General features: G+C 42.4%; 1 protein-coding gene across 1 annotated transcript in view; it reads right to left on the minus strand.

Annotated features, from left to right (window-relative positions):
• TMC2 (transmembrane channel like 2) overlaps positions 1 to 15,837 on the minus strand; it is a 39,297-nt gene that overhangs the window by 6,359 nt on the left and 17,101 nt on the right. Inside the window, exons 10-17 of the mRNA XM_085318201.1 lie at positions 14,605 to 14,752; positions 12,036 to 12,224; positions 10,099 to 10,278; positions 8,849 to 9,001; positions 7,844 to 7,972; positions 6,499 to 6,566; positions 4,863 to 5,102; positions 2,975 to 3,100 (exon numbers count right to left, since the gene is read on the minus strand). Coding sequence (XP_085174327.1) covers positions 2,975 to 3,100; positions 4,863 to 5,102; positions 6,499 to 6,566; positions 7,844 to 7,972; positions 8,849 to 9,001; positions 10,099 to 10,278; positions 12,036 to 12,224; positions 14,605 to 14,752 — 1,233 coding nt within the window. The remainder of the gene's footprint in view (positions 1 to 2,974; positions 3,101 to 4,862; positions 5,103 to 6,498; positions 6,567 to 7,843; positions 7,973 to 8,848; positions 9,002 to 10,098; positions 10,279 to 12,035; positions 12,225 to 14,604; positions 14,753 to 15,837) is intronic.

Raw genomic sequence — 15,837 nt, forward strand, 5'->3', positions numbered from 1 at the left:
GGTTCCTCTCCCTAAGACAGTAAGATATGAGCCTGCCCCCGTCTGCAATGTTCTGATCAGGCTAAGCCTGAGTTTCCTGTGTCCTTGGCTAATTGCAGTGGTTTTGGGCTATTCCTTTGCTTCAGCCCAAGCTCCGGCCCAGAACGAAGTTGCTCAAGGGCAGGTGAGTTTGTCCAGGAATGAGCTGCCCTGAAAGGCACTTGAGGGTGAGAGGGGAAAGGAATAGCTTAAAAGAAGGGGGATTTGGGAGTATGCCTTCGCTGCTGTCCAAACCTAGGACAGTCCCGCAGGTAGTCGAGCAGGAGGTATGTTTGAGAGGTCTCATTCAGGTGGARCCCAACCACTGCTGCAGCAGACAGAAAGATCACCCAGTCAGCCRGGGTGATCCTCTGAGGTGTGTGCTCAGTGTCCTTGGTAGACTTTACCGCATGGCTGGATCCACCATTGAATTCACTATTCAGARAGCTACTGCTCATTCCCAGACATGGCCAAGCAATCCTACATCCAGGTCTGTCCTTGGCTGACTGTGAGCAGTGGTGTGAGGAGCCATAATTTCTGCTGGGAATTGGGAGTAAGTGCTGGCAAATGGAGTTTACCYGCTTTTAATGGAGATGCTTTAGATTTACTGTTCCTGTGTCTGAAGTGAGCTTGGGGGTGCTTAAGCTGCTTAATATGGATGCTGGTGACCCTGGCATCCCTTATCTTTAATTTACTGCTGCCCCCAGAGGTGGGGAGAGAGTGTGCATCACTATAGAAGAGATACTTTGGATTATATCTGGAAAAAGAGAGGGGGTTATCATGGCTAGAGAAAATGACTTAAATCACTCCACAGAAGAGAAAAACACGTTTTTTAAGTGTCTGCCATCAAAATCAACAGGCTGTCAATTTATGATCCACCTACCGATGTTTGTAGAGGCTATTTCTTTAGGCTGTGTTGCAGGTTGCTTTGCCTGCTACTTTGAGAGCTGCTGTCTCTTTGCTCATCAGAGTCAGATGAAACTCCAGTAGCTGAATTTCCCTGTTTTTAATCTCATGGCAAGTTGGATAAGAATCAGCATGAGGGACTAACTTCACCTTTTTTAAGACTATGACACTCACTCTGGGTAGCTGAATGACTGGAAGTGCTAGGAAAATATTTAAAATCCTCTAAGGCCACACAGACTGTGTATCTGACCGAGGAAAAAAGATGTGTTAGGTAGGATGGGCATATGGTASCTCTCAGATTGCAGAGGGAATCAGGGCAGAGACAAAAAGGTGTCTCAAGGAGACAAGGGCCAGTAGGAGAGTGGTGACATGGGAGTGAAGAATAGCTAAGATGGGGAATGGTGGGGGAAAAGGAGCATCTTCACTGATGAGCTGAATTCCTGCCAGTTCTTTGTCCTGGCTGTCACTGAAGTAAACAGGAGGAAGTTGTCACTGAATAAAACTTTGTGTTAATGTCAAGATTTACTTCTCTCCCTCCACTTTTGTTTGGGAGATGGAGGGGGTGGGGGGTTACATCAAAGCCTCAGGAAGCTAACTTGCAACCCTGATGTAAAGGTCATCCATTTGGGGTGGATTAGTTCTGCACTCTTCATTTCGTAGTAGCAGTAGCATCTGCTAATGCTACTTTCAAGGCCTTAGAAATAGAGCTAATAACTCAGTAATATACTTGGCCATATGGGGGATATAGCATGGGACTTTTTGTCTTCTGCATGTATCTGGTCTGAATCCTCCAAGTGCAGTGTCTGTCTATGTGAGTTAAATTATCTGATCATCTTTATTTAAGTTAAAATCAATAGAGTAATTTGCAGGAGGTAGAGGTTTTTAGCTTAATTGGGACTTTTTTCTTGCTATTCTAATAAGAAACTTCTATAACATATGGTAGCAAGTGAACTTCCATTTGATTTAATTTAATGGAATTATCTTCACTGTAATCTGTTCAGAAAAAARGATTACTGTGCACAAGAATGACTGTGCTGGATCAGACCAAAGGTCTCTCTGGCCCAAAGGCCTGTCTCCAATGTGAGCGGGTGGTCAGGGAAGAGTAAGAGCAGGCAAGCATGTGTGGTACGTCCCCTGGCACCCTTCCAGCCTCCAGCTGTTTGGTCTGGTGCGTTCAAAGCTGCCTTTAAATTGTGACCACAGCTCTCCCACTCCTTTTGATAGCTTTGGAAACCTCAAGAGCAATGCCAAAAATATCCCTAAAAAAATCCAAAACAAAACAAGAACTGCCCTGGTCCTAATGCTTCTGAAAATGCTAGGGATCAAATATGGCTTCAGATATGGCTTCAAAGCTTAAATGATCAGACCACACTGAAACAAATTCTAGATGTATTATCTGGAAAAAAAAATCTCATCATGCTTTTGGAACTTGTAATTTTTGAATACCCTGGCTTGACAGTACTGTAAATACCACCAGCTGTGATGGAAATTGCTTTTCCACAAGGAACCAAACTAAGACCATCCCTCTAGTTCCTACAGGCTACTGAAAAATTTTCACATGGAAGTGATGATGCTCTGAAAATCCAGCCATGTCAGCAATGCATTTCAGCTTAAAGGCTATGTTTAATTGGGTCAGGARATGAAGTGATGACAAGCAGTCGAGCTGATTCAGCACGGAGGTTTATCTTGCTCTCAAATAGCAACTGCTAACTCCAGCTGCTCCCTGAAGACAAGTCCTTTGAACTCTGCCAAAGCAAATGTTCGAACTGCCTAAATGCAGGCACGCAGTGGCAGTAGGTGCTGCAGTGGGTCCCCACGAGTGGGCACAGAGGGAGTGAGCACAGAGGGCACAGCTGCTTCCTGGGAGGCAGCTCATCTTGCTGCGGGATGGCCGTGTCTAGCAGGGGAGGAGGGTGTGGGAAGGAGGGTGCCTTTGCCTGGATCTGGGCCACTAACACAGCTAAGTTGCACATAGGCATGGCTAAAATCTTCGCATTTTTTTCGACCTCACCCCCCCAGCTGGGCACATAATGTTGAAAGAAAAACTTACACCATAAGCAGAACTGCAGGTATGATCAGTCCTGGATTTGCCACATAGCTGAAGATCTTGGCAACAAAAAGTGGGAAATCAAGTTCGATGGTCTCTTGAATGACTTCATACATCCTTTTCTTTCCACTGGAAAGACAAATAGTCAGTCAAGAAGTGTAGCTAGTTCCTAGAGGGGAGCAATAGCACCTCATTTAAAGACATGAAATAGCATGTTTCCCCCCTTTTTCACTGAGCAGCTGCTTGCTGTTGGCCACTAAGGCATTTTGATGTAAAAATTCTACTGAAATGTTTGCACTTCAGATTATCTTTTGGTCTATCCTTTTTCCCCTCTCATATTGATTATAGAAATGATCTCTATTAATTTTCCCCGAAAGAAAATGTATTTATTTCAACATGTCATTCCTACATGAGTTCTGATAATTTATTCCTCTGAAATGTATAAAAACCCCTACAGATTGCAGTAACCATACATTTCTGATCAATATCTCATTAAATGTGGCCTTTTCATAGTAGAGATGACTTTCCATATGCAAATTCTGGCTTTCTGAAATAATGAGCCGACTTGAAGAGCAGCTAAGTAATGACAAAAATAGCAAGCTGTGATTATCACTTAATAGGAAACTCAGTGAAAGAGTCATTTTAAACTGGATTGATAAAACAGATGAGAATATTCTGTGTGAAAATATAGCAAATCTGTACAAGCAGGGATTTGGGTGGAATTGCATAACTGACCTTCTTCAATCCCCAGCACCTATGGGTCTGTGAATTCAACCCTGTCGGTGCTATTCCTGATATTTAGGCTTGTTTCCTTTGTAGCTCTTGCAGGCTCTCTGGATTCTGCTCAGGAAAGTGTTGGATTCTGTCCTCATGATGAAAATCAATAAAGACAAATCTGGCTAAATGGCTTCCCAACTTCATCAACTGTCATAAACCCAGAAGAGTTGAGCTTTTAATCAAGTTGTGTTAGGAGAGATGTGCTGAGTGGATTTTGAAGGGGAGATTAGAAACTAAAATAGCTCTTTCATGTTTCAAGTTAGTCATCTCCAAATGATAACCTGCAGGCAACAAGTTCCTTGTCAGATCTCCTGATGTTACTCATTGACACCTGTCTTCACTATAGAACTAAGGAAATTTTGGTCTGTCATCTTCTTCCCCGCATCTTTGTAGCTTTGTATTGCCGTTTTTCATTAGCGAATGGATAACCTGAAACAGTGCCTCTACAGGAACAATTTGTTCCAATTTGGCTCCTTGCTGAGTCAGACTCAGTGGGCACAGGAAATGGTGTTACTCAGTCAAATTAAACTTTATTGGCATGTTAATCCAGTCCACTGAATGCTCTGTGCGGTGCTGATTCAGGCCTAATTAAAAACAAGGCAATTTAGGAAAGAAAAAAAAAAGCTGCAACAGTGCAGGCTCAGACCTATCAATTTCCTGCTATTTTCCAACAAAATTCAACAGATGTATCTTGTGATGTGGTAGTTCTTGGCTCTAAGGAAGGTCTTGGAAGGAGGTTTGGGGTCTCCTACTGCTTTCTGGGGGGGAGCTGTGCCCTGCTGTCCCATCCCTGCTCTCCTCTGGTGTTTTCATTGACACTTGTCGGGGGAGCACTGGGAATCATGTCGCTGAAGAGGGGGCAAAGCAGATGCATTAGCAGAGCCCACGAGGGGAAAAAAATAGACAAGAGCTTGGACCAGGCTCAGTGCTCCCAGCTGCCTGTTTACACCCTGCAGGTGATCACAGCCTATTGCCTTACATTCCTAAGAAGAATTTAACAGGACAGAAAATCAAGGTACTTCACCGTCTCTGCCGGATACCAGGCCTTTTAATTTCATGAAAATACTCTTACGTATCAAAGCAGAAAGCTAGCATTTTGGTACTTTGTTAATACCTGAATGGTCCACAGTCAAAAGAAGGAGGCAGGGACATGATGGTGTAGGCTACAGGCAGGAGACTGAGGAACAGGATCAACAATAAAAGTCCCATGTAAAAATTATTAGACTTGGATGCTTTAAATACTCGTGCATGAGGGACATTGCTGCTCATGACAGCCCAGCACTGAAAATACATGGAGGTCAGTAAGCGCAGTACATTTATACCCACAAGCCCTGGTGCATAAAAGGATCCCATCCTAAAAAGGAAAGGAGAAGAATGGGGGTTATATTTTGCTGGATTGGAAGATTTTTCTTTTTTTTTCAGAAAAAGAAGGCAAAACTTGTTAATGTAGTGGCAACTTTGCCTATAAATGATATCTGAGTGGGCTGGCTTCTGCCAGCTCTGTGATTTTGGAGGAGAAGCCACCTGTGTTAAGGCACAGTAACTGTATATTGGGGACCGGCAAGGTCTCAGACCTCTCAATAGYTGCAGAGAAAGATTTTCAGTTTGTGACAAAAATTGCTAAAAAAAAAAAATGTCCTTTGGTCCCAGGTGGTCTAAAACAACGTGTTTTTCTGAAAGACTAAGAAGCATAGGAAAAATGTGCTTCACAAGCACACTTAGAGGGAATTCCTGAAGTGGACTGTCCGCTTGGATACAGCTGCCCCTGGTGGTGATGTCCTGCTGCCACTGCTGCCAGCGGCTTCGAGGTTGTCWGTGAAGTGGGGCCTGTGGCGCTGCTAATAGGTAGGATTCCCTGGGCTTTCAAACTCCTGGTTTCTCAGTAAAAACCCCACAGCAAAATGGGCAAGTCGCTTAAAATCACAAGTGCTGAGAGCCTTTTGCTTAGGGCATTCAGCCCCAGTGCAGGGAGGTCTGGGTGTCAGTCCCTTGGGATTCAGCCTTGGCATGTAGGAAAGATCATCAGGTTCAYGGCTCAGGTCTCTCAGAACTGGCAGTTTCTAGAAACAGTTGGCTTTGCCAGAATCCTTCTGGTCATATCCTACCATAATCTCCACTTCCCTTAATTAGGTACAATCTGGGAAGGTGGGGGATATTGGAAAGCTTGGAAAAATATTAGGTGAATGTGAGCAGAGGAAAAACACTTCCTTGAGTCTGCAGAGATGTTGCAGTAGATAAAGAGATAAAAAACATTAAAGCGTTGTCCCCTGAGCAGATGAGGGCGATTTGGGCCACTGCCACTTGTGCCACCAGAGCAGGGGTGGCAGCAGCCCTTGTTCGCCCTCCTTTGGGGTGGTTCTGGGATGTGCCTCTACCCCCTGACCAGCTTGACCGGCTTCCTGCCCACCCTTGTGTTGACGCGTTAGCTCGCAGGGCCCTCAGAATTGCTTTCTGGTCTCTCCCCCCAGCACATGAACCACTGTGAAAGGGCTGGGAGAGGGCAATTTTACCTTTGGAAAAAAATGACCTTGTAAAAGTGAGAGTAAGTTGGGGTTTGCAAGGCTGTCTTCTGTTTAAGCTAGGCCAGTGCTGCTACTCTTTGACTAACCTGGGATTTTAAAATATTATTTCCATTTTTTACTGTCAATCACGGAAAGTCAAAACAATCAGAGTAAACAAAGCACAAGCTCTCGAGGTCCACCAGAAAGCTTTCTAAAGAACACAAAAACCGAAAAGGTGATATATCTTACCAAATCATTCCTTGGTTGAAGATCAAACCCAGAACATTGCCACTGATGTCAAACTCAGCATAGGAGGGCTGCATGGGGGAAAAAGAAAAAAAAGGGGAGTTGGTCRTTAACAGAGGTATGTGCTATTGCTTGCTAGTGTTGGATATAAGGATGCTTATTTAAACCTGGAGTGAAAGGATTTATGGGAGGTCTCCTGCTGCATGCACACTGCTTGGATGCCCAGCAACAGAGCTGCGAAAGCAAGAATGGAGCTACTGGGCTCTGGAGAGCAAGACTTTCTTGGCTTACAGAAAATTGGAAAGATGCGCTGAGGTGCTTAGATTTGCTCTGTGTTTGTATCTTCTTCCTGCTAATAAAGCTAACTCTGAGCAAAGGAGCCATGGCATAAGACTAGGATTTTATATTCCAGCTGGTACATCTGGTTATGGACTTACATTTCCACCCTGGTAAAATACTGAGTGTTTGACTGGTTGTAAGGTTGAGTTGGAGAACAAATGCTACAGCAGCTATATCCACTCTCTCAGGTTTTGCAGCGGCAGGCTGCTGTGGAGGAGAAGCAAAGGCCCTAGGGAGAGAAACCTGAGGGAATATGTGGCTGGATAAGTAAGTGGCATCATTTTTCACTGCACCATACAATATTTAAAACACCACTTTATATGAGGCAGCCTATCTGATGCGGTTGCTAATGGTGCTAATTCCAGAACAGGTAGGTATAATCTGTCTGTAATATTTTTCATTTTATAAATTATTATTCTGTTAGATTTGCCTATGATGAAACCATTGTTTCGCCTACATATGTTTTTTTTGTGTGCACAAACTCAGATGATTTTGGCAGCTTAAACTATGTGAAAAGGTTTTTTTATTTTCTTGAAAAAAATTTTTGGAAGGAAAGGACCCAGGAAATCATCAGTCTTATGCTTTACTGCAATATAGAATACAGCTTTAAAAAAGGATAGATGATGCCCTTAATGTTTCAAATGTCCTAGATTGTATGTCTGCTTTTGACTCAATTTGCATGTTTTCCATATTGTCAATGTTTTGTAAAGTTGAGGTTTAACACAACGGCAAAAAAAGGGCCCAAAAGTTTGGGATTTAACTACCGAATGAACATCAGAATAATTTTTTTTGAGCTCAACTTCATGATTCAAGTTCCTGAGTGGGTGAGAGAATTGTATTTTTCTAGGGCTCTTTCTGGGATGAGGCTGATCCAGAGACTAACTATTCCAATTAAAATATCAGACAATACCGGAAGGCACCTAGAACCATTCAAACTCTATTTATTGGTAATATTTAAACAAAAGGCCCTAAATTCATTTATCTTCTCAGCTAAAAGACGTTGACTTACAAATCCAGCTTCTAGGTCCCAGCACCAGCAGTAATTCACAAATCTGACGAAACACGCTCGGATGAAATCTCCCACCAGGATGGTTACGTATGTCACTAGGATATCGGACACAGTGAGCCTTACAAACTCCTGAAATTTGAAACAAAGAAAAAAATATTTAGCTCCTACAATTTCAGTAGTGCATTTTGGATTTTATTTTATTAAGCCATAACCTGCAGAAAGGCACACCATGAACACACCCCCTGTCAGTTTTCAGACACTTGGTAGTGCATAAGGTTCACCTCTGCRCTTGGGAACCACAAGCTCCATTGCAGCCATTAGCCCTATCAGTTGCTGCTAGTGTTATTGACTGCACTACATATTGTGATAGCACATGAAATGAAAGCAGAATGCTAATGCTGCAATAAAGCTAGTCTAAACCACATATACTCAGAGGCAGATTTTGGTTTGGCAGTCTAGCAGTCTGCAAATACTTTCACAGAAATATCTGTGGCTTATTTTTGTGAGTCTTACAGGGATTTCGCTGTTCTGAGGAAGTCCTACTTGAAATGAGTGATTAATTCAGTCTCCCACCTGTGGACTTTACTTCCCCTTTGGAAGAAGTTCTGAGCAAAAGCCAGTGACTCCTTGGAAACTGCAGGGTTTTCCTAATCTGTGTTGAAACCTGTAATATTAGTTGAAAACTAGCAAGTTAAGGTAGCAGGAGGGAGCTACCAGTACTTCTAAAAATAACATTTCTTGACAGTCTAGCAAAGTAAGAATCACCTGTGCTCTTCACTGAAAGTACTACAGAGTTGTGGGTGTCCCAAGCACTTCTTGCTGTGTATCTCATGACCATAACTTGAGATCCGTAGCTATATATCTAAATTGCCTTGGTGCTTCTATGTGAGGAATTGGAAAAGGAGATGCTGTTTGTGAGGAAAACTTAAATCCTGGAAACACTGAAAGCAACTATAAAAAAAACCCAAAMCAGTCCAGAGCTTTACTGTATAATGAATTTCTTACGATGCCAACAGTTGTCTCCCAGCAAGGTCCCCTGGGCACATCTGCCGGATCAAGGGGAGATGGGGTAGCAGTGCTGCCATTCCCCACAGATGAATTGTAGTGGCTAAACAGCGTCCAGTGTGTTATGTTCCTTAAGACGTCCTCTTCGGCCAGCTACAACAGGAGAGATGCCTGAGTTGAAAACATTTGCAAAAGGAGCCCTAGAGGATGTGGTGGCCTGAGCTGGTGCTAACTTGCACTCAGAGAGATCCAAGAGAGAGTGTTCCTCTCTCCTTTCTACCAGTTACCACCTCTAATATAAGAAGGCACTTACAGCAGAGTTGCTGGGCCAGCATTAGAAAGGAAAACAGCATGGAAACGAGTTCTCTGTGGCTAGGAACAGGGCAGCAGTTTCTCCAGACTTAAAGGGCACTGCTAGTTTCAGCAAGCAAATACTGACTAGCCTTTGCAACATGCACTTTTGGCAGTCCTTGCTTAAGCTGTAGTCTGCTCCCCTTCCTCATGACATCTACTAGCTTGCTCCCAACGCATGAATAGCATTACAGGAGGAGCTGGAGATCCTGCAAGGCAAGCCAAGGTTTGGGAATCTGGCCCATGATAAACAAGAAAATAGGGCTGCTGTTAGTAGTTAGAGACTCCACTGCAGTTCTCCTTGCTCACTTTGTTTAGCATTTTTCAGAGCAGAGCAAATCGCCCTGATTCCTCTTAATCTTCTCAGCCTAAAATTGAGTCATTTTTCTGTGGATCAGCTAGACATTTATCCTTTCCTGTGGTTATCTGCCTGCAACACACTGCCAAGATAAAGTTAAAGAGGGGAAAGGTGAGAGGAAATATTATAAACTGTATCCTTAGGGTTTGCAATTACAGAAATTGCAAAGAGTGTCAGACAGAAAAAATTCAAATCACCCTAATATTCTGTGGTTATAGGTGACAATAAGCACTCTTTTTTCAGGGTTGTAAAGAGAAATTTGAGAATCTCTGGCAAGCTAAATAAGCCTAGATGAGCCTTGAGTTGCTCATCTTAGCCCTGCAGCAGGCAGCTCTGTTCTTAAAACGTGGCTAAAATCCCCTCTGGGCTGTGAGTGACCTCTGGGCAGCTACTGCCCATGCCTAAGAGGATCAGGGAGTGGGGAAGTGCTGGCTGCTTGCTGCAGAGGGAATGGTTGTCTGTGCTAGCTGCAGAGATGGGCTGCTCTCACATGCTGCTCTATAAAATGCTGGTGAACTTGCCTTTTTGACTAAGATCTTACTTTTTCATTGACATCATCCATCAAGGCCAATAAAAATGTGTAGAGATTCCCAAGGAAGAGYGCAAAGATCCGTCCCAGCTGCCATTTCAGTCCTATGCGGGGATGGTAATTTTCTAATGCTGCGATGGTTTCAAACAGTGGAGGACAAAACATACCCAGCAAGGACATTACGATTTCAACCTGTCAAAAAGGAAGATTAGACTAGTGCTGCTAATACTAAGAACAGCGACCATGTTACTTTGAGCAGTTATCAAAAGTATGTGTGCCAGCATTTCATATAGCACAGCCACTGCAACCCGATTTTCCTGAGGAGCAAACTGACATCTCTCTTTAACATCGACAAACAATTTTTCATTAGAACAGGGCAGCAAATGTGGAAATGACACATAATAGAGAGAAAGTTGCATTTTGTGATAGCATGTCATCAAATCAGTTTCTGCTCTTTCCCACTCACAAAGACCAGTTGCAGTAGTAAGGTTTAGACTGAGTGACACATGGAGCAGAGTAGGAGCTGCAGGCTACTTGTCAAGAAGTTTGAGATTTCTGAAGAATTTATGAAGGGGAAGGAGCTAAAACAAGCTCAGCTTCTGGATTTGTTTAATTTGCAGTCAGCACAACATCAGGCTTGAGGGCGGGRGTGTATGGCTCGCTCTTGCAGGAGCCCTTTTGCTGTTATCTCAAAGGGATGAGCTCAGAAGAATTTGTTCCCCATCAGTCCATACTCGTAAATATTTAGTTTCCTCAGTTCTCACGTACTACTGCCTGAATCAGCTCTTAGGTTCCTATTTTAGTTTTGGAGTAATCACAAGACTTGGCTTGTGTGCATAAAGCAATTARTTGATGCTAATGTTTATTTTCCATATTCAGCAACTTTGCTTTTGCAATAGGTGATTACAGACTTAAATGTAAGCACAGCATGGACTCAGTTTTGAGGCTCAAGAGAATATGTCCTGTTCCTTTTTTTTTTTTGTTTCTCTGCAGAACACCAAGTTGTATTAAAGTCAATGAAGTCATTGACAAACCAGTGTTAACTCAGTCATGACCTGGGGGCTTTATCTTTTCTTGCCCATTGGCCTGCAGGGGGCTGCATCTGCAGGGCCTCTGGCAAGTTCTAACTCACAGATCTCTTTTTTTATACATCTCCTTCCAGGAAAAGGAACAAGTACCCAGAGTTCCCAGAGTTGTGCATATTGAAATCTTAAGTTATTACCAGACAAGTTTCAAATGTTAGACATTTTTTTTGTATGTTGTGTTTCCTCTGGGAAAAGTTGATGGAGGTAAATCAAAACATTTTGAGAGAAAATAATATTTTCTTAATGCTTTCTGAATGAGTGATGAAAATGCACAGGTTTGAATTTGATTTGGTTTTGATATAGAAATATCTGGTAGTATAGTATACATTGAATTAAGCGTTTCAATAGACTGAAACAATATTATGTGAAAAGCTTAAAAATTTCAATTTTTCATTTCAAAATCAGATAAAAAATTTTGCCAACTTATATTTTCTGTAGATTGTAAAATCCTATTCTCATTATTCAAAGTAAATGATCTTGGTTTAGCTTTGTATCTGAACATGGACATCTCTAACACCCAGAGAAAATTCTGGCACAATAGAATTTGTAACTATTAATGTGCAATTTAGTGTAGTTGTTTTAAAAATTGGWAAGGGATGTATGTGCTGAAGACCCATTGACTCTTACTGCAATTGATTGTAAGAGTATTTTACCCTATCTTCAGGAACTGTTAATTTGTCCCGGTAATTCTCGGTGAGCTTCATGTGCCTCCTGGCTAATACAAGTACAAAGTCACTGAGGGACTTCTGAGCCCTGGTCAGGAATCCTCTCTGCCTTGGATGCCACCCTTAAACCATGGCAATGACTATGCTGGTGTCCAGTGAAGGTTATCAGAGTAGAAAACTGGAAGTAAAGTTTCCTTACCTCATTTCTTTCATACCACCCAATGTTTTGCATTTTGGAAAATGTCTGGGAGCGTTTCACCACGAAGTAAATGAGGTAGCCRCTGCCACACAAGCAGCATATGATGAGCACGTTTGCCAACACCCGTAGGAACCTCCTCAGGTGAATGTTCTCGTCCTTGTTGCTCTCTTGCTCATCCACAATAGATTCCTTAAGGAACAGACATACTCACAAATTGTGGCATGAATGTAGGAGCACAAAGCCTAAGGCTAGAAGGCAACATTAGATCGTTTTCTAGCCTATAAAACGTAATTCCATGCTATTATGGTTATATTGAACTCAGTAATTTGTTAGGCTCAAATAAACCTTCTTAAAGGCATCCCAGCGTGACTGGAAGACATCGGGTGGTGAACAGCCTGCCACGTCCCAGGGGAGCGCTGCTGGGTAGCTGCACTCTGAAATAAAACACTCCCTCGCCGTGTTGGGAGGCAGCTGCTGGTGGCTGCCAGACTGCAGGGCCTTGTAGGTCTCACCACTTTCTCCTACCTTGGTGATGGTGCACTGTAATCAAGTCATCTCTTGTGCTTCATTCACGTAAATAAAACTGACTGAGCCCTTGAAATCTGCAKCAGTCAGGCTTTTTCCCCACTCAGTGAATAATTCCTGTGGTTAATTCCTGCTCAGTATCCTAAGTTTTAGCTCTGCAATGCTCCAAAAAATTGATTTGTGCACTTTAGCAAAGATGCTTTTGGTTTTATCCATGCCCAGCCCTACCTTGATGTCCCACTTCCCTGGGCCCTTATTTGGAGTGTTAACCATGGAAAATGATTGAACTGAATGAATTTTGATTTCAGATTAAGTAGGTATGTGCTGACTGGCTGCTTTTTTAATTATTGCTTTCTCCTTCCACTAAACCTTCTGGTTTGAGTGTGTAAAAAAGTGTTGGGTGGGCAATTGTATGAAATGTTCTTTATTCCTTCAAGAGACACTAAATATATTTCAGCATTCTTCTGTATATTTTTCTCATCACAGAAATCACTCTACTACTTGCGGTATTAGGTTTACCTCTGTTTTTTATTTTTTTRTCTGAAACAAGTTCTAATTAAAAGGGGGCTTAGTAGTCAAAAGGTAGCAAAAAATAAGAAATCTATTATCCAAGGGCTGCTTTTTTCAGTGTTTCATGTAAAACTAGCTTTTTTTTTACACACTTTGTAAAATTAAAAAAGTAAAGCACATTAAAATGGGCTTCAAAGGCAAATTGATTTTTTTAAAGCCAAAGCAGTTTTTGCAGCCTTTTGCTTTTCTCCTTTCAGTTTCTGTTTTTTTTTATTTTTCATTGGAGAGACACTGCCCCCCATCAGCAGTTTTTTACCTGGANAAAAAAAAAAAAAAAAAAAAAAAATCCATTTAATTTTCTGTGAGTTGTTTTCTTTAATCATCTTTGGAACTAGTTTAGCCCAAATTCTGGTTTAAATTGATTAACTCCAAATCCACTCTGGTGTCACTAATATTGGTGGAACTCTTTTCAATTTTTKCCAGTGTGTTGCAGCTAGAATTTCTCACACTGTACAACATAACATTAGCAGTGTAAATGCCTTGCCTGTCTCTATATGTACATATTGACAAGACATTTATATAAAAGTACAGTAAGCTAAGTAAATTCTCTTGGAAAAAAGGCTTTTCAGATTTCAGACTGAAAGTAGTTCTGGTGGGATGAAGGAACCCTGTGGAAGTCACAAAGAAAATGAAGAAACCCACAATTCTGTGCTGAAATTTTAAGAGAGACTCCAAATTGGAAGCTTATGCTTGAACATCTTGAATTTAGGGATGCTGAAGTGTGTACTTTGTGGTCTGAATGACAGGATCTGTAGCAGAGCATTAGGATTAAGGAYATTACAAGAAACTACAGGGCAATTTTACTGAGTCTTTGAGAGGGCTTTGCTGGAGCTCAGGAAGATGAGGCTTGGTCACAAGTGAGACAAGGAGAGACAAGATGTATTGTTGGGGAAAGTCGTAGGAATAACCATCCTCTCTTCTGTTACAAAATAAAACCCATGCTAGGAAAGGGATGAGTCTGGTCCAAAGCTTATCCTGCTTCTGCTGTGGGGATGTGAATTTAGTGGGGGACAAAAGAGGAGGAAAGAGGCAATTGTGGCCCCCGTTAGCCACATCTGGAGCTGTGCATGTAGCCTTGGCCTCATGTTGTGGTTGTGCCACCTGTCCCTGTCCTAACCCTACAGCACTGCAGCTACTCCAGCTGTTTGGCCCACCATAGCATCTGGCTCCAATATTTTCCTCTCTGCATGGGATCAAGGAAGGTGGTGGGAAAGATTAAGGTCCCCACATATCCACTGCAGCTGGCCTCCTGCTGATGTTTGCTCCAAAAGAGATTTAAATGCATATGGTCTTCCAAATCCTAAAGAGGGCATTAGGGGTGACTGAGGACACTGGAGCTGGAAYCAACATGGTTCAGCACCATACCTTGTTTGCACTGGGAGATGCCRTTCAGTATCCACTTTTCCCCTTAAACCTCTGCCATGGTGGGATCTAGGAGCATCTCCATAAGCAGAGAAATGCCATTCAGGATTACCTTGAAGCTGGTAGTGATTGATGCAAATTTGTTATCTGCTGTCTCTGGGTTGCCAATGAGGTAGTCCCAGCTAGTGAACATTTTCCAGCTGAAAACGAAGTTTTCATTGTCCCCTTCTCCTGTACTCTCATTGGCATTGCGTGCCATCCTGTATAAAGACACATATGGTGCCCAGGTCAGAAGAAGTGTTTCACAGAGCTGCTAGAAGTCCTTGAGCACTGCAGAGCAAGGTAGATGGCTTGGGATTGCTGGTGGATAAGGAAGGAAACTATATGGATGAGACACAGGACAGTGCATGGGTTTGTGTGTGTGACTGTTCTCTTTAACACATAGCTTTGGCCTGTTATGTTCAAGGAGGAGAACTGAACTGTCAGACAGGTTCTTCATAGCTTTGTTTTAAAAGCCACAATGTAAATAAAAATTATGTTTGGTGATTAAAKCAGGTGAGGAGTTGCTTCTACCACCTAGTGCATGAAGAAAGTCTATTCACAATACTTCTGGGCTGTAGGGTAGAGTAAAGGGTAATGGTTATCTTTAGCRAGTTAAATTAAGTCAAAAAACATGGGTACTGTCCAAAATACCCAACACAACTTGAAGTTGTATTGAGATTTCAATAGCTGTAAAATGCTGAAGTCAAAGAGCTTGCAGTATGAATGCAAATATGAATGCAAGGGAAGGAAAAGGATTATTCTTGTTAATCAGCACAGGAGCAGATATARCTTCTGTTATTCCATCTCTATTATTTGATCCCTAAAATACTTGCRTAACTCTCATTAGAGTTCCCAGCACCAGTCCCTCAGGAAAAACGAGACAACAGACTCTGTATATTGCATGGCAAATGTAAAGCAAATCTCCATTTCCTAATCTAACTAAAGATTCAAAAAGCTATTTCTGCTGCACAGCTGTAGTTTCAATAGCAGTACAAATACTTTGGCTTGTTCTTTCTTGCAAAGGAAGGAAGGATAACCTTTGGATGACGTGATCTCAGGAGAGAGAGAGATTTTGTTCTCAKCTTTGCAGAGATGCTCTGAGCAGCGAGAGGTGCTTTGGTTTGCACACTGGTTGCCTCTGTGCTGGTGCCTGGGGAGGCCACAGGAACTGGGACAACTGCTTGGGAATGGTGCTCTGGCAGTGTTAAAACTCTGCACTGTGCAGATGGGTTTGGGGATGCATTTAAAACAATCTGTCTTGGCCCTTTTCCGTTCTCCTCSTGCAAGCTGTGCAGCTCACACT

The sequence above is a fragment of the Rhea americana genome, unplaced genomic scaffold (assembly GCF_003343005.1).
Source record: "Rhea americana isolate MKP2758 unplaced genomic scaffold, rheAme1 scaffold_525, whole genome shotgun sequence".
Taxonomy (NCBI): Eukaryota; Metazoa; Chordata; class Aves; order Rheiformes; family Rheidae; genus Rhea; species Rhea americana.